General features: G+C 36.0%; 1 protein-coding gene across 1 annotated transcript in view; it reads left to right on the plus strand.

Annotated features, from left to right (window-relative positions):
- The window catches only part of LOC128559887 (thioredoxin domain-containing protein 16-like), a 30,038-nt gene extending 17,019 nt beyond the window's left edge, over positions 1 to 13,019 (plus strand). Inside the window, exons 9-21 of the mRNA XM_053552809.1 lie at positions 657 to 817; positions 980 to 1,055; positions 1,579 to 1,768; positions 2,506 to 2,655; positions 3,304 to 3,532; positions 4,138 to 4,274; positions 5,112 to 5,196; positions 5,902 to 6,043; positions 6,702 to 6,865; positions 8,962 to 9,052; positions 9,428 to 9,521; positions 10,362 to 10,502; positions 11,056 to 13,019. Of these exons, the coding sequence (XP_053408784.1) occupies positions 657 to 817; positions 980 to 1,055; positions 1,579 to 1,768; positions 2,506 to 2,655; positions 3,304 to 3,532; positions 4,138 to 4,274; positions 5,112 to 5,196; positions 5,902 to 6,043; positions 6,702 to 6,865; positions 8,962 to 9,052; positions 9,428 to 9,521; positions 10,362 to 10,502; positions 11,056 to 11,381 (1,986 nt within the window). The 3' untranslated portion in view covers positions 11,382 to 13,019. The remainder of the gene's footprint in view (positions 1 to 656; positions 818 to 979; positions 1,056 to 1,578; positions 1,769 to 2,505; positions 2,656 to 3,303; positions 3,533 to 4,137; positions 4,275 to 5,111; positions 5,197 to 5,901; positions 6,044 to 6,701; positions 6,866 to 8,961; positions 9,053 to 9,427; positions 9,522 to 10,361; positions 10,503 to 11,055) is intronic.
- The last annotated feature ends 305 nt before the right edge of the window (positions 13,020 to 13,324 follow it).

Here is a 13,324-nt window from a genome sequence, read left to right on the forward strand (position 1 = left end):
TGGATTCCATCATAAATGAGGTGTAGAGAGTGATCAATATAAATGGTAGAATTTGCTTCACAATCAACCTAAAATAGATTAGTATAAACTAATTACCAGGTTGAGTTGAAGAGATTTATTAATTACAAGATTAAGCTCAGCTATGGTTGAAGATATTTATCAATTTATAGATAGAGCTCAGAGATTTTTTAATTATAAAATTTAGTTTATTTCCATGGAAATAGATAATAGTCTGAATTTGCAACATAAAGCGAATTTTCAAGTGAAAAAAAATTCCATTTGAGTTAAATGGCCAGCGATTAGCAGCTTTGTAAAAAATCCATTTACATATTAATCAGTATAGGTCGTTACTTTAGGGTAGAGGTGGAGAATGAGCTTATTGATGGGTCCTTGTCTGTCCGTGCATCTGTACGGTAAATTGAGTGTTTTCACTTCAAGCCCTGTTATGGAAATCGTTTGTTCATTACGTAGATTCAGAAAAAAAATGGAAGATGAATATGTAGGGATGTCCATTTATCATCTGTCTGTAAAAATACAATATTTCATGCTTGCTGACTGCTGAATGATATACATCAGTAATGGTAAGTGTTCAAAAAAAGTTCTTTTTCAGCTTCCTCAGTTCAAACCTTGAAAAACATTTTCATCCCTAATTTCAGTTCAACATCCCAGCTGAAGGTGTGGATCACCCGTACTCGTCCTTTGAAGTGCCAGTAGTGAGGTTTTACTATAACACAGCATCAGAGAAAGATGTTTACCAGAAAGCGCACATGTTAACAAAGTACTATGGAGGCTCTGTAGGGGTGTTACTGATGAACATGTGAGTCAGATTGGTGAAAGTGTTACTTATAAACACGCAACTTAGAGAATTTATTTTAATTTATGAAAATTGACATCAAATAAAGTTTGCTAGAAGGCATACATGATAAATGACTACTTTGAAGTTTTGAATATTGCTTATTGATTTACAAATCTATTTAAGGGATCGTGATGAAACAAGAGCAGTCACATCATACCAGGGAAAGCTTCCTGTATTTAGTTTCCTGCATGATGCTGAGGTTTGTTATGGTTTTGGTATTAACTGTAAAACAGCTGATATTTGTGCTGTGTCATTTTTATACGCCCGTCTCTGGAAGAGCAGGGCGATTATGTGAACAATTGTGGCCGCGGGTGGACTGGCGGCGTCTAAAAGCATGTCCGTTCTCTTAGTCAAACAGTTTTCATCCGATCTTCACTCAACGTGCTGACAATGTTTGTGTGCATTATATCTCGGCCAGGTTCAGTAACCATCCAAATCGCCCTAGGCACACTTTGATTATGGCACTTGAATTTACGTAACTGAATATTTAGATGGGCATATTTTGTGATAGTCTGGCACTCTTGTTGCTGATGATATTTTTGCAGTAAGACATGTACAGCATGACAAATTCTGAAAAGTCAAAAATACTTTGCACTGACTTTTTGATGCCTGATAAGACTCTGAATTGACTGACTAGAAAATTATTTGAAAAACTCTTTATACTATAGATAGTAACTACAATGTTTTGAAAATAATTTGGATTGTATATTTTATGTTTGCAGGCTGTAGAACATTTCCTCCCCGGTGCATTGACTACAGACAATATAGGGAAATTTATAGAGGAGAACATGGGAGCCAAACCAGTGTATCCCAGCACAGAGGAACCAATGGAAGAAGTAGATGATGAACCAGTCATTGAAGAAGAGGAATCAACTTATGAAGATGAGAGGCCACCATTTAATTATGAGGATGGTAAATGAGTTACTATTAGATTTATAGTGTAAGGAACCAAAAAGGAAGTTGTACAGATTTTAGAAGATTGGGAACCAGGTTTTATAGAGGACAGATTAATTAACTATGAGAATGGTAAATGGATTACATACTATTGAAATTTGGTTCCAAGAAACTTATAGAAGAGGAAAGCGAAACATTGTTCATTTTTAGGAACTGACACTAAAAGGGGATAGAACATGCAATAATGAGGATGGGAAGTTGGTGACAAGCTGTTACACATTCAGGAAAGTGAACCAAAGTGTAATCAAATGCCCTTCTATTCCATATTCAGTTAAATATTATTCATTTAAAGCTTATGACCCTTCAATAGGCCAACATCTGTTGATATACATTTTTAGCTCGACTATTTAAAGAATAAGTAGAGCTACTGGACTCTGCAGTGCATTGGCGTCAGCGTCGGCATCCTGATTTTGTTCAGTTTTTGTATGTAAGCTGGTATCTCAGTAACCATTTGATCGAAACTTAACACACATAATCACTGTGAAGAACTTACTAACATTGCACAGGTTCCATAACTGTTTTGCCTTTTACAAAATTATGCCCCTTTTTCGACCTATATTTTTTCAATTGACAAGGCTGTTGAATAGTCAAGAGTTGCTGTCCTCAGGCAGCTTTTGTTTTAACTTGAAGTATACAATAAGTAACTGATAAAATAGGTTTATCCTTCAGTATACCATTATGATTTTTTTTTTCAGTTGAGACACAAGACGACAAAGTTGCAGAAATGATTGAGAAAACAAAGAAAGTCAAAATGCCTCTGGACTTGGTACCTGCTCTTACTGACAAGACATTCCCGAGTACAGTGAGAGAATCTGATACAGCTGTCATATTACTCTACTTTCCATGTATGTTAAAATATTGTATACCATTCCTACTTGTTTTGAAAGTTAACACATTGGCTGCTTAAGGGATGTTGTTTGCTTAATACAGGTGGTCACCTACAGTTTGGAGTTTGAGGTGTGATCAAAGTTGCAGGAAACTTGAAGCTGAAAATGGTATTTTATAACTGCAGGACACTCAAAAGTAGTAGGGTGAATGTCTTTGGTCAGAAGGTAACACATAATGTTTTGAAGTCAGTATGTCAAAGGTCATTGTGACATTGAGGCTGAAAATTGTGTTTGTGCAAGAATGGGTGAATGCTTCAGCATGCATCTCTGAAATGTTTTAGGGTGATTTCCAGTGGTCAGTAGATGACACGCTTTATAAGGTGATAGGTCAAGGTAACAGTGAAAACTTCATACAGCTATTGTAGGTGGCACATGTGTTTTATGATTATCTCTTGTTCCTAATATTTTATTATATTTTACATAACATGAAGAAAGCACATTTCATCTTCTGTGTCAGCTATTGATGTGACCAGAAACCTATGCTTTAGAAAATGAATTTCTACCTCACTATCATACATTTTTAAAATTACAAGAATTTGGAATAGCTGGTCATTACACCTAGAACTTGTTTGAAAGGTGAACAGGTAACATTATGTTATTTTACAGTTGATGCTATCAGTATGGGTAGTTTACGTATGTTCGGAGAAGCAGCAGACATGTTTAGTCAGCAGACGATGTTGAAATTTGCTCGTGTTAATTGTTACGATTGGACAGATGTTTGCCAGAAGGAAAAAATAACAATTTATCCAACACTGAGGGTGTATAAAAAGGGTGAAAAGGCATGGGATTATAAAGGGCCACATGACACACAGGCTGTGTTCTCTACATTTAAATTGTAAGATTGATATTTCATTATAATTTATTGTGTTTGTGTACTTTTAAATACATCCTTAAACGATTTCTTTAAAGATGGCTCATGTACTTCCTGCTAAAAGTATTGCTTGAATTTTAGTTTAAATAGCTCACAATATTTTATGTACACCTTTTAAGAATTTAACAGATTGAATAATATTAAAATGTTTCAAAGCAGTCAGTCATAATGTCATTTTTTATCATAATTGTGGTATATGTTGCCCTCACACACCCAGTGGGTTAACTCGGAGCTATGAATTGAGAGGTGAGGAGTTTGAACCCCTAGGATAGTGCAAGTTTCCATGACGATTTGACCTAAGACTTTGTCTCTGAAATTATTCATCCTCCATCTCTGATTCATATGGAGAAGTTGTCGGTTACTTGTGGGGAAACAAGTATGTACTGGTTCAGTATGAAGGCTCACTGTTTAGAGAACCTGAAAACCATTATGTTACTGAAATTCTTTGAAACCCCATCAAGTAAGAAAGCAATGTATTTAATAATTCAGGGATTCTATGACTTACTGAGATATTTCTTTTTACAATGACTCTTAATAAATCAGGTATTTCTCCTTTTTTTCCCATGCAGATTGGAAATGTCCTGTCCTGTATATGAAAAAAACAGTGACACACTACTGAATTACCTTCTATGGAAAGGGGAGAATACACTTGCAGGAGTGACAAACACCACTGTGGTAGGGCTGTTCAGGAATAGGGACAAACAAGGTATGATATGATTTATAATTCAGCTTGCTCTTGCTTTCACATTGTTGAAAGCTACAGTAAGTCTTACAACTGTTCACCAACCAGTTTACTGCATAATCCTTCAGTTTCATGGAAATGAAATTTCATTGGTTAAGTCGAAATGGCTGTTTTATGTTGACATGAATTTGTGAATTTAAAATTTTGAACATTCTTGCTTTTTCATTTTGATTTGATTTCATGTATTGGCCAAATGATGAAATCCATGAAAATTTACTCCCGAAGGAATATTGATGGTCACAGTATATAGAACATTCCTGATTATTGTGTTAACAATTTCTTAGCTGAAGCTCACTAGTCCTGGATAACATATGGCTGAGTAATAGTAAAATTTTCAATGATATTATATTTAATCCTAAGCAGTGACCTGTTTCTGAGTTTTGAACAATCAGGATATGGACCAGCTTCTGTCAATGTTTTCACAATGTATCAGGTATGATCTCAAGTGCTTGACTGTTTTGGGTATGATCTCAAGTGCTTGATTGTATCAAATATGTTCTCAAGTGCTTGACTGTATCTCATTATGATTTGAATTTTATTAGAATCATAGTACGTGATCATTTTATGCTTTCTGAGTCGGTCTAATTTGCATTTTAACCTTTAGCCTGCTGGCGGCAAGTGAATTTGCTTTTGCGACCAGTGCAAACCATGATCATGGTCTGCACTGTTCGCTGTTCAGTCAGTAAATTTTCACTGAACATCCCTTTGAATAATAAGTGGTACTGCCCAAATTGAATGATGGACCAGTCCATTTTAGAAATTCAGCGGGGTAAAGGTTAATAGCATTATGAATATTTACAGAGATAGAAGTTTTTAAACAGTTTGCTGAGAACTCCAGAGAAAGGATTATGTTTGTTTACACTGACATAAAAGATGCTGCAGTCATGTAAGTATTATACCAACAGTGGTGTTTCACTTTTTAGGGTAGGTAGCATGCATGAGCAAAATTGTTACAAAAGCAAAATAATTTCCGTTTCCATAAGTAAACTTTAAAAATATATTGATTTGCAATTTACATTGCCCAAAAAAATGTGCACAAAATACATTAATGAGCATCCACGCAGACTGGTCAAGATCCATGCTGTTTGCTTTCAAAGCCTATTGCAATTAGAGAAACCGTTAGCGAACAGCATGGATCCTGACCGGACTGCGCGGATGTGCAGGCTAGTCTGGATCAATACTGGTCGCAAATGCACTATGTTGGTTTTCTCATGGTGCGGCTCATTTGTTATAAGCATATCTATTTTTTTGGCTACTTGACTTTGAATCTGTTTCGTCTCACATCTGTTAGTTTGAAATCCTGCTTTGGGCATCCTTAGCTTGTAGATTCCTGTGATATGAGGGAAGTGTCAAGCTGGTTTTCTGAATATCAGTGGTTTCACCAAGTTTGAAATTATGCTTTGTGCCTTGTGTTTGCAAAAGTATTAAGTATGAAAACTTGTAGTGATGTAACTTAAAAAAAAACAACAAAAAAACTGTTTTCAGTAACTTTCGACACCACTAAATGAATAGCATGGAAAACATATTACTGGTACACATGTACAATTAATAGATGTATACTTTGACAAGAATATCTATATTTTTATTTCAGAGCTAAAAAGTTTGGTGCAACACTACCTGTGGTTATATTGTCAAAATATGATGACACAATACAGCCATATGCTACATTTGATGAAAAATATACTCTACAGAATCTACATGAATTTGTGGAGAACAATAAACTCCCTAAACTAGTAAGTTAGACAGGTATAGAGTTGAACAGACTCAATCTAACCAAATTAGCTATTATTTTACTTGTTTGTGTTTTTGCTTTCAAAGGATCTTGTTATAGGTTTGAGTGATACTTTTATATGAGTGCTGTATTAACCTTCACCCTGCTAAATTTCTAAAATAGACTGGTCTATCATTCAATTTGGGCAGTACCAGTTACTATTCAAAGGGGCATTCACTGAAAATTTACTGACTGAATAGCGAACAGTGCAGACCATGATCAGACTGCACAGATGTGCAGGCTGATCATGGTCTGCACTGTTCGCAAAGGCAGAATCACTTGCCAGAAGCAGGCTGAAGGTTAAAACTGCTGAAACAATTAAGAAATATGTAAATCATTATACTTGTTGCTAGGCTAAAAACAAACATTTACTGTTTCACAAATGGAGGAAATCTTGTATAAAACATTGCATATGTTTAATTAGTGGTTGTCATAAAACATTTCATTGTTAATGAATTTTTAGTTAGAGTGTCAAATTTTGATGGACATTTGAAAACATCGTTCATGTTTTGGTAAAATTTTTATTAAAATTTCTTAAAATTCAGAGAATCGATAAAACTTAGACAACTACAACATACTTGATATACATGATATAAAATGCTCATATTTTCTAATAACAGACTGTTCTGACACCCCTGATGTTTCCTGAAGTGCGTAGGAGGTTTGCTGAGTTGTTAATTCTGTTCACCGATGATTCAGACACCTCTCGACAGTCTGAGGATATTGTCAGAGAAATTGTGAAAGCTCAGCAGTTCAATAATGTCTCATTTAACATGATGCAAGTGTAAGTGATTCATATATTTATTTTTATTGTATACCGCCTCGGTAGCCTAGTGGTAGAGCGTGCGCTTTGAGAGTGGGAGGTTGTGGGTGTGATCCCTGGCAATGTCATACCAAAGACATTAAAAATGGTACTAGCAGCTTCCTCGCTTGGTGCTCAGCATTAAGAGGTTGGTGCTAGGACTGGTCAGTATAATGTGACTGGGTGGGATATCATGCCACTTGTCTATGGCGTGATATTCCAGTGAGACAGTACTATAAAGTTGGGCATTATGCTCACTGCTACAAGTAGACACCGTCTTTTATATGACTGAAAATTTGTTGAAAAAAGACGTTAAACCCGAAACACACATTTTTTTGTAATACATATTTTTATTTAAATAAGATTTATTTTTAGCTCACTGGTGAGCTATTGTGATCTCCCTGTGTCTGTCGGTCCATGGTCCACAATTTCTACATCTCCAAAACCACTGAATGGATTTTGATGAAACTTGGCCTGGCTGTTCCTTGGATTATCCTCTACCAAATTCTTCAAATGGTTTTGCTTGATTGCACATAGGGGCCACTAGAGTTAAAAATATAAAAATCTTCAAACGATATCTCCTAAACAGCTGGTCTGATTTTTAGATAATTTCACACAAATCATCTTTTATCTAACCTTCTACCAAGATACTTAAAATTCTTTTGTTTGTCAAAAAACATGGCCTCCAAGGAAACTTTTACATTTATATAAAAAAAAAAATCTTCTTAAAACTGTTGACCCGTTATACAAACAAACTTAAAGCCTTTTACACAGGTGAGTGCTTTTGGATTAATGACCATCTTGTTTTTCAAGAATTCTCCATATGTAAAAGCAGTTAATGATGCACTGCATATGTTTGAAAAGGAACATATATATCCTAGAGTAATCCTCGTTTTTCGCGCATCTAACGATTTGCGATCGATTTTCTAATGAAGAATAGGAGGCCTGAAATGTACTACATTTTAATTATCTTTGCCAATCATATTTTAGTCCGTAGCAATGTTTACGTACCTAACAAATCTTGGGAAACCCCCTCTAGCTTGTCATAATGCTGTCTGTCCAATATGGCGGAGGTCAGAATTACGTCATCATTATTCGCGCACTGCATGGCAAGTGTAATATGTGGTGCATTTCCCGCGGAAATGTCATGACATGTGCCGAAATTTTGCAGTAAATAAATCTTACGAATTTTAGTTGAAATGTCATCTTAAAAGGTAAGTTTATAAATGCATACAATTAAGATTCAAATTGTCAACAAAATTAATGATAGATAAATGTTTAAACAAGAAACAAAATTTACACGTTTTGTCTTTGTTTATGCCTTAACTACTCCTCTATGATGGTACAATATACACCATGGTATGGACAGTTAAAAGTGTCCTTCCCACGCAGCCTGACTATTACAACAATAATTTTCAAATGTGTCTTGTGTCTGCAATCGTCAAACATGCTCTGGCCCCGCTATGTAAAATAGTATTTGACTTGCTGTCTGTGATATAAGGGCCGCATTCCATATCTGCGCCGTACAATAGTTATCATTCATTAATATGCAAATAACAGTCGCATGATCCGGGCGTCCTTGGATGTCGGCTCAAGCAGAAACAGCTGTCAAAATTTTTTGTGGTCAGTATTTTATTTTCTGGACAGATTTTCGAGAAGCTGTTTTGGAATTAGTAAAAATAGAGGTGAATTTATCCAATCATGCAAATGTTACGATAACCTATCGGAAAAGACTTGACTTTCCGCATTTTTTGTTTCGGGATGGCGCTTCCGTGTTTACCTTTTGCAGAAACACCTCTTATGACGTCATACGTTTATGCGTACACAAATGGGATACCGGAACAAGTCATTGCGCGATTATTGATGTGCGCGAAAAACGATTACTCCACGATAGGACATTTCTTTACTTTTCATTTCACAAGTGTGGAAATTTTGATAAATACTTGCATACATTTTATGACCTGTGTTGCTAAATGTGGACAAGCATTAATTCTCGATTGCAGATTGAAATAAATGTGAACTATATAATTATATTGCCTGACCAACTAGGAGTTGATTGTGCTACTGTTGTTTTTCAGACCAGATGATTCAAGTGTTGGGTTTAGAGTTTTGAGGGAATATACATCTCAACCAGAAGTACCACATCTTTCTTTTGTCAGCTTCCAGAAGGTATACTTAATTCAAAGAACTCAGTCATAAAATGAAATATACAATTACCGGTATATTGCTTGTAAAATTACACTTATAAAGAATACCTCTGTGGCCATGCTGTTAACCTTTCACTTCTACAGGCTTTAAACACGAATGTAGAATTCTTCCATGTGAGGAAGCCATCTAGATGGTGGCTTACATAAGGTTGGTGGTTCTATTTGAGTACCTGTTCATGGCTGAGATAAGGCCATGAGGTGTACCTGGTGTCTTCCTCCATCACTGAAGCTGACAAGTTGATATATACCGTACCTATATAATGTTGGTGCAAGTGAAACACAACAGAATAATCACTATACGTTTCCAGCTGATTGTTTGTCTGTTTGTCTATTACAGGGTGAAGTGTTTAATTTTGCTGATGGAGACATTGAAAAAACATCTGTAACAAACTGGCTGTCTGACATTGTGAAAGGATCTGTCGAACCATCTAGTATGTACTGAATGACATGAAAGACGTTCATTTCTTTTGATCAGATGTCTGAATGTATGGAATCAAAGATAATTTAGATACAATATGTTGACTTATAAAGTGAAAGCCAATATTCAGTTTCAACAATATATTCAAAATTGTAAAATATACTCAAAATGGTATAATATACTCAAAATGGTATAATATGAGAAAATAGAATATAAAACATTTATCAACTTCATTAAAAGTCACCAGTATGACCTTAAATTCTTCTTAAAACCAAACAGAACAAAGAAAATATAAAAATAGTCATAAATATTGGCCTCAGTACTGTGTAAATCTATTTGGATTGAAAATAGACTGGTTATGTTTCACAAATATGAACTGATGATTTATATAAGGAATTGTATAATTAAGAAACAATGTATAGTAAAACCGTGTTTTAACGCTATTAAAACACAAAAAGAGGTTATACGTCCGCGAAATAATTTCACGAGGGCGTAGCCCCAGTGAATTATTCTGGCGATGTATAACCGATTTTTAGTGTTTTAATTTAATACATTGCAAACATTATATCGATTCTAATATGCCATTAATCTAAAACAGTAGAAAAAATATAGTAGCGCTCTTTCTTGATTGCAACAAAAGCATTGACGTCATTGCACGCTAACGTGACGTCATTTTAGTGTAAGCGTGTTTTAACAGAAACAAGCACATTAGAATAATCTTTCATATGTTTAAAAATTATTCTAGATATATCCTATCTTGAAAGGGATGATTTAACATTCTATTGCTTAAACGCCCATTTTATGCTGCCGAAAAACTTTACAAAAAGCATTTCTTTGTATCATGTTGTTTTAGCCAAGCTAAAAAATGAAGAATGGAAACCAAAGAATAAAGGGTACGAGTTCCTGAAGATAATGGATTGGGAAGCTGAACATAGGCCAAAACCTTCAAAAGATGAGAAAATGAGATCTGATGTCCCAGATGATGTACCAGATGGTAAGGAAATGGTGAATTTTACACTTCATGTTTATGTAGAGGTTGATACATAGTGCCTGATGTTGTACAAGATGGTAAGGCAGTGATATTTTGTTCACTTAAAGATTGAGGTTGAGGTTGATACATATTGTAGTTTTGTTGACCTGTCGTAAAGTTTTATTAAATATAACAGCCCGCAACATAAGTCTACAATTGTTTTCTCATGTACCCATGATTTTTTTTTTATATGAAAAATTACAGTCGAGCAGTCAGTATGAATTTTTCAAGGTGTTACATTTTTTGCAAACGCAAATTTGCATAGCTGTTGACTGATCAGTAATTCAGCATTATATATAATATTGGAAATTAAAAGGCAAGCTAAGGTAGGATTCTGCCACATCCAAGTATTCTAGTCTTCATTTGTTCAATGAGTAAAGGCTTATCTGTTTGCCAGTTCTAGAGGAAATTGTAGAAATTTATTAGGCTTGATCCTTGCTCTGTTTGATAGTTATCTAGTAGGCATATGAACTTATTTAATTATGAAGACCTCAGTAAACTTTGTTCTGGCATTCAGATATGAGACCTAAAAGCCGCCATGATGAAGATCACGAACTGGACGAAGACGACATTGTTGATGGTGCTCACAGAATGCCGGCCATGGAGGAGGCTGATGACTCTGACACCAGGAGAGATCTCTTTGCTCTGAAAGACTCTAGGCTGTATCACCAAGCACCTGGTAGGGTTCATCACCATGGAGACAGAAAGGACAGGGGAAGTTACTCTGGAGATGATGGCTATAGCAGCGATGATGAGCATGTAAATAAAGAAAACGTTTTGGCAGGCCAAGATAAAAATGTACCAAAAATGAAAGATAAAAGCCATGACCCCTCTGAATTATGATTTTGGTTTGAAATAGGCATTTTTCTACAGAATTTTGGTTAGATTTATTGAATTTTTCATCTGATCCACTTTCTGGGCGTTTTATTAGTCCCCTACTGGTTGAAAACCAGTTTCGGGGACTATAGGAATGCTCTTTTCCGTCATTCCGTCCGTCCGCAATTTCGTGTCCGGTCCATAACTCTTTTATCCATGAAGGGATTTTATTATTACTTGGCACAAATGTTCCCCATGATGAGACGACGTGTCTTGTGCAAAACCCGGACCCCTAGCTTAAAGGTCAAGGTCACAATTGGAGGTCAAAGGTCAACAGGGCTTTTTTCCTGTCCGGTCCATAACTCTCCCATCCATGAAGGGATTTTAATATCACTTGGCACAATTGTACCTCATAATAACACGATGTGTCATGCACAACTTTCAGACCCCTAGCTCAAAGGTCAAGGTCACACTTAGTAGTCAAATGTTAACATGGCTTGAACAGAGTCTGTTTCGTGTCCGGTCCATAACTGTTTCATCCATGAAGGGATTTTAATATTACTTGAGACAAATGTTCCCCATGATGTGACGACGTGTCATGCGCAAAACCTGCACCCCTAACTCAAAGGTCAAGGTCACAGTTAGAGGTCAAAGGTCAACAGGGCTTTTTTCCTGTCCGGTCCATAACTCTCTCATCCATGAAGGGATTTTAATATCAATTGGCAAAATTGTATGTCATAACAAGACGATGTGTCATGCACAACTTTCAGACCCCTAGCTCAAAGGTCAAGGTCACACTTAGTAGTCGAATGTTAACATGGCATGAACAGGGTCTGTTTCGTGTCCGGTCCATAACTCTGTCATTCATTAAGGGTTTTCAATATTACTTGGCACAGATGTTCTCCATGATGAGACAACGTGTCATGCGCAAATCCCGGAGCCCTTGCTCAAAGGTCAAGGTCATACTTAGAGGTCAAAGGTCTAATTCAAGAAGGACTTTGTCTGGAGCATTTCTTCTTTATGCATGGAGGGATTTTAATGTAACTTGGCACAAATGTTCACCACCATAAGACAAATTGTCTTGCGCCAGAACCAGGTCGCTAGGTCTAAGGTCAAGGTCATACTTAGAGGTCAAAGGTCAAATTCAAGAATGACTTTGTCTGGAGCATTTCTTCTTCATGCATGGAGAGATTTTGATGTAACTTGGCACAAATGGTCACCACCATGAGGCACACTTTTTAGCTCATCTGATTTTTTGAAAAAAAATGATGAGTTATTGTCATCACTTGAGCAGTTGTCGGCGTCGGCGTCGGCGTCTGCGTCGGCGTTGCCTGGTTAAGTTTTATGTTTAGGTCAGCTTTTCTCCTAAACTATCAAAGCTATTGCTTTGAAACTTGGAATACTTGTTCACCATCATAAGCTGACCCTGTATAGCAAGAAACATAACTCCATCTTGCTTTTTGCAAGATTTATGGCCCCTTTTGTACTTAGAAAATATCAGATTTCTTGGTTAAGTTTTATGTTTAGGTCAATTTTTCTCCTAAACTATCAAAGCTATTGCTTTGAAACTTGGAATACTTGTTCACCATCATAAGCAGACCCTGTACATCAAGAAACATAACTCCATCTTGCTTTTTGCAAGAATTATTGCCCCTTTTGGACTTAGAAAATCAGTTTTTCTTGGTTAAGTTTATGTTTAGGTCAGCTTTAATCCTAAACTATCAAAGCTATTGCTTTAAAACTTGCAACACTTGTCACCATCATAGCTGACCCTGTCAGCAAGAAACATAACTCCATCCTGCTTTTTGCAAGATTTATGGCCCCTTTTGGACTTAGAAAATATCAGATTTCTTGGTTAAGTTTTATGTTTAGGTAAACTTTTTCTCTTAAACTATCAAAGCTATTGCTTTGAAACTTGTAACACTTGTTCACCATCATAAGCTGACCCTGTACAGCAAGCAACATAACTC

This window comes from Mercenaria mercenaria, chromosome 1 (genome assembly GCF_021730395.1).
Source record: "Mercenaria mercenaria strain notata chromosome 1, MADL_Memer_1, whole genome shotgun sequence".
NCBI classification, from domain to species: Eukaryota; Metazoa; Mollusca; class Bivalvia; order Venerida; family Veneridae; genus Mercenaria; species Mercenaria mercenaria.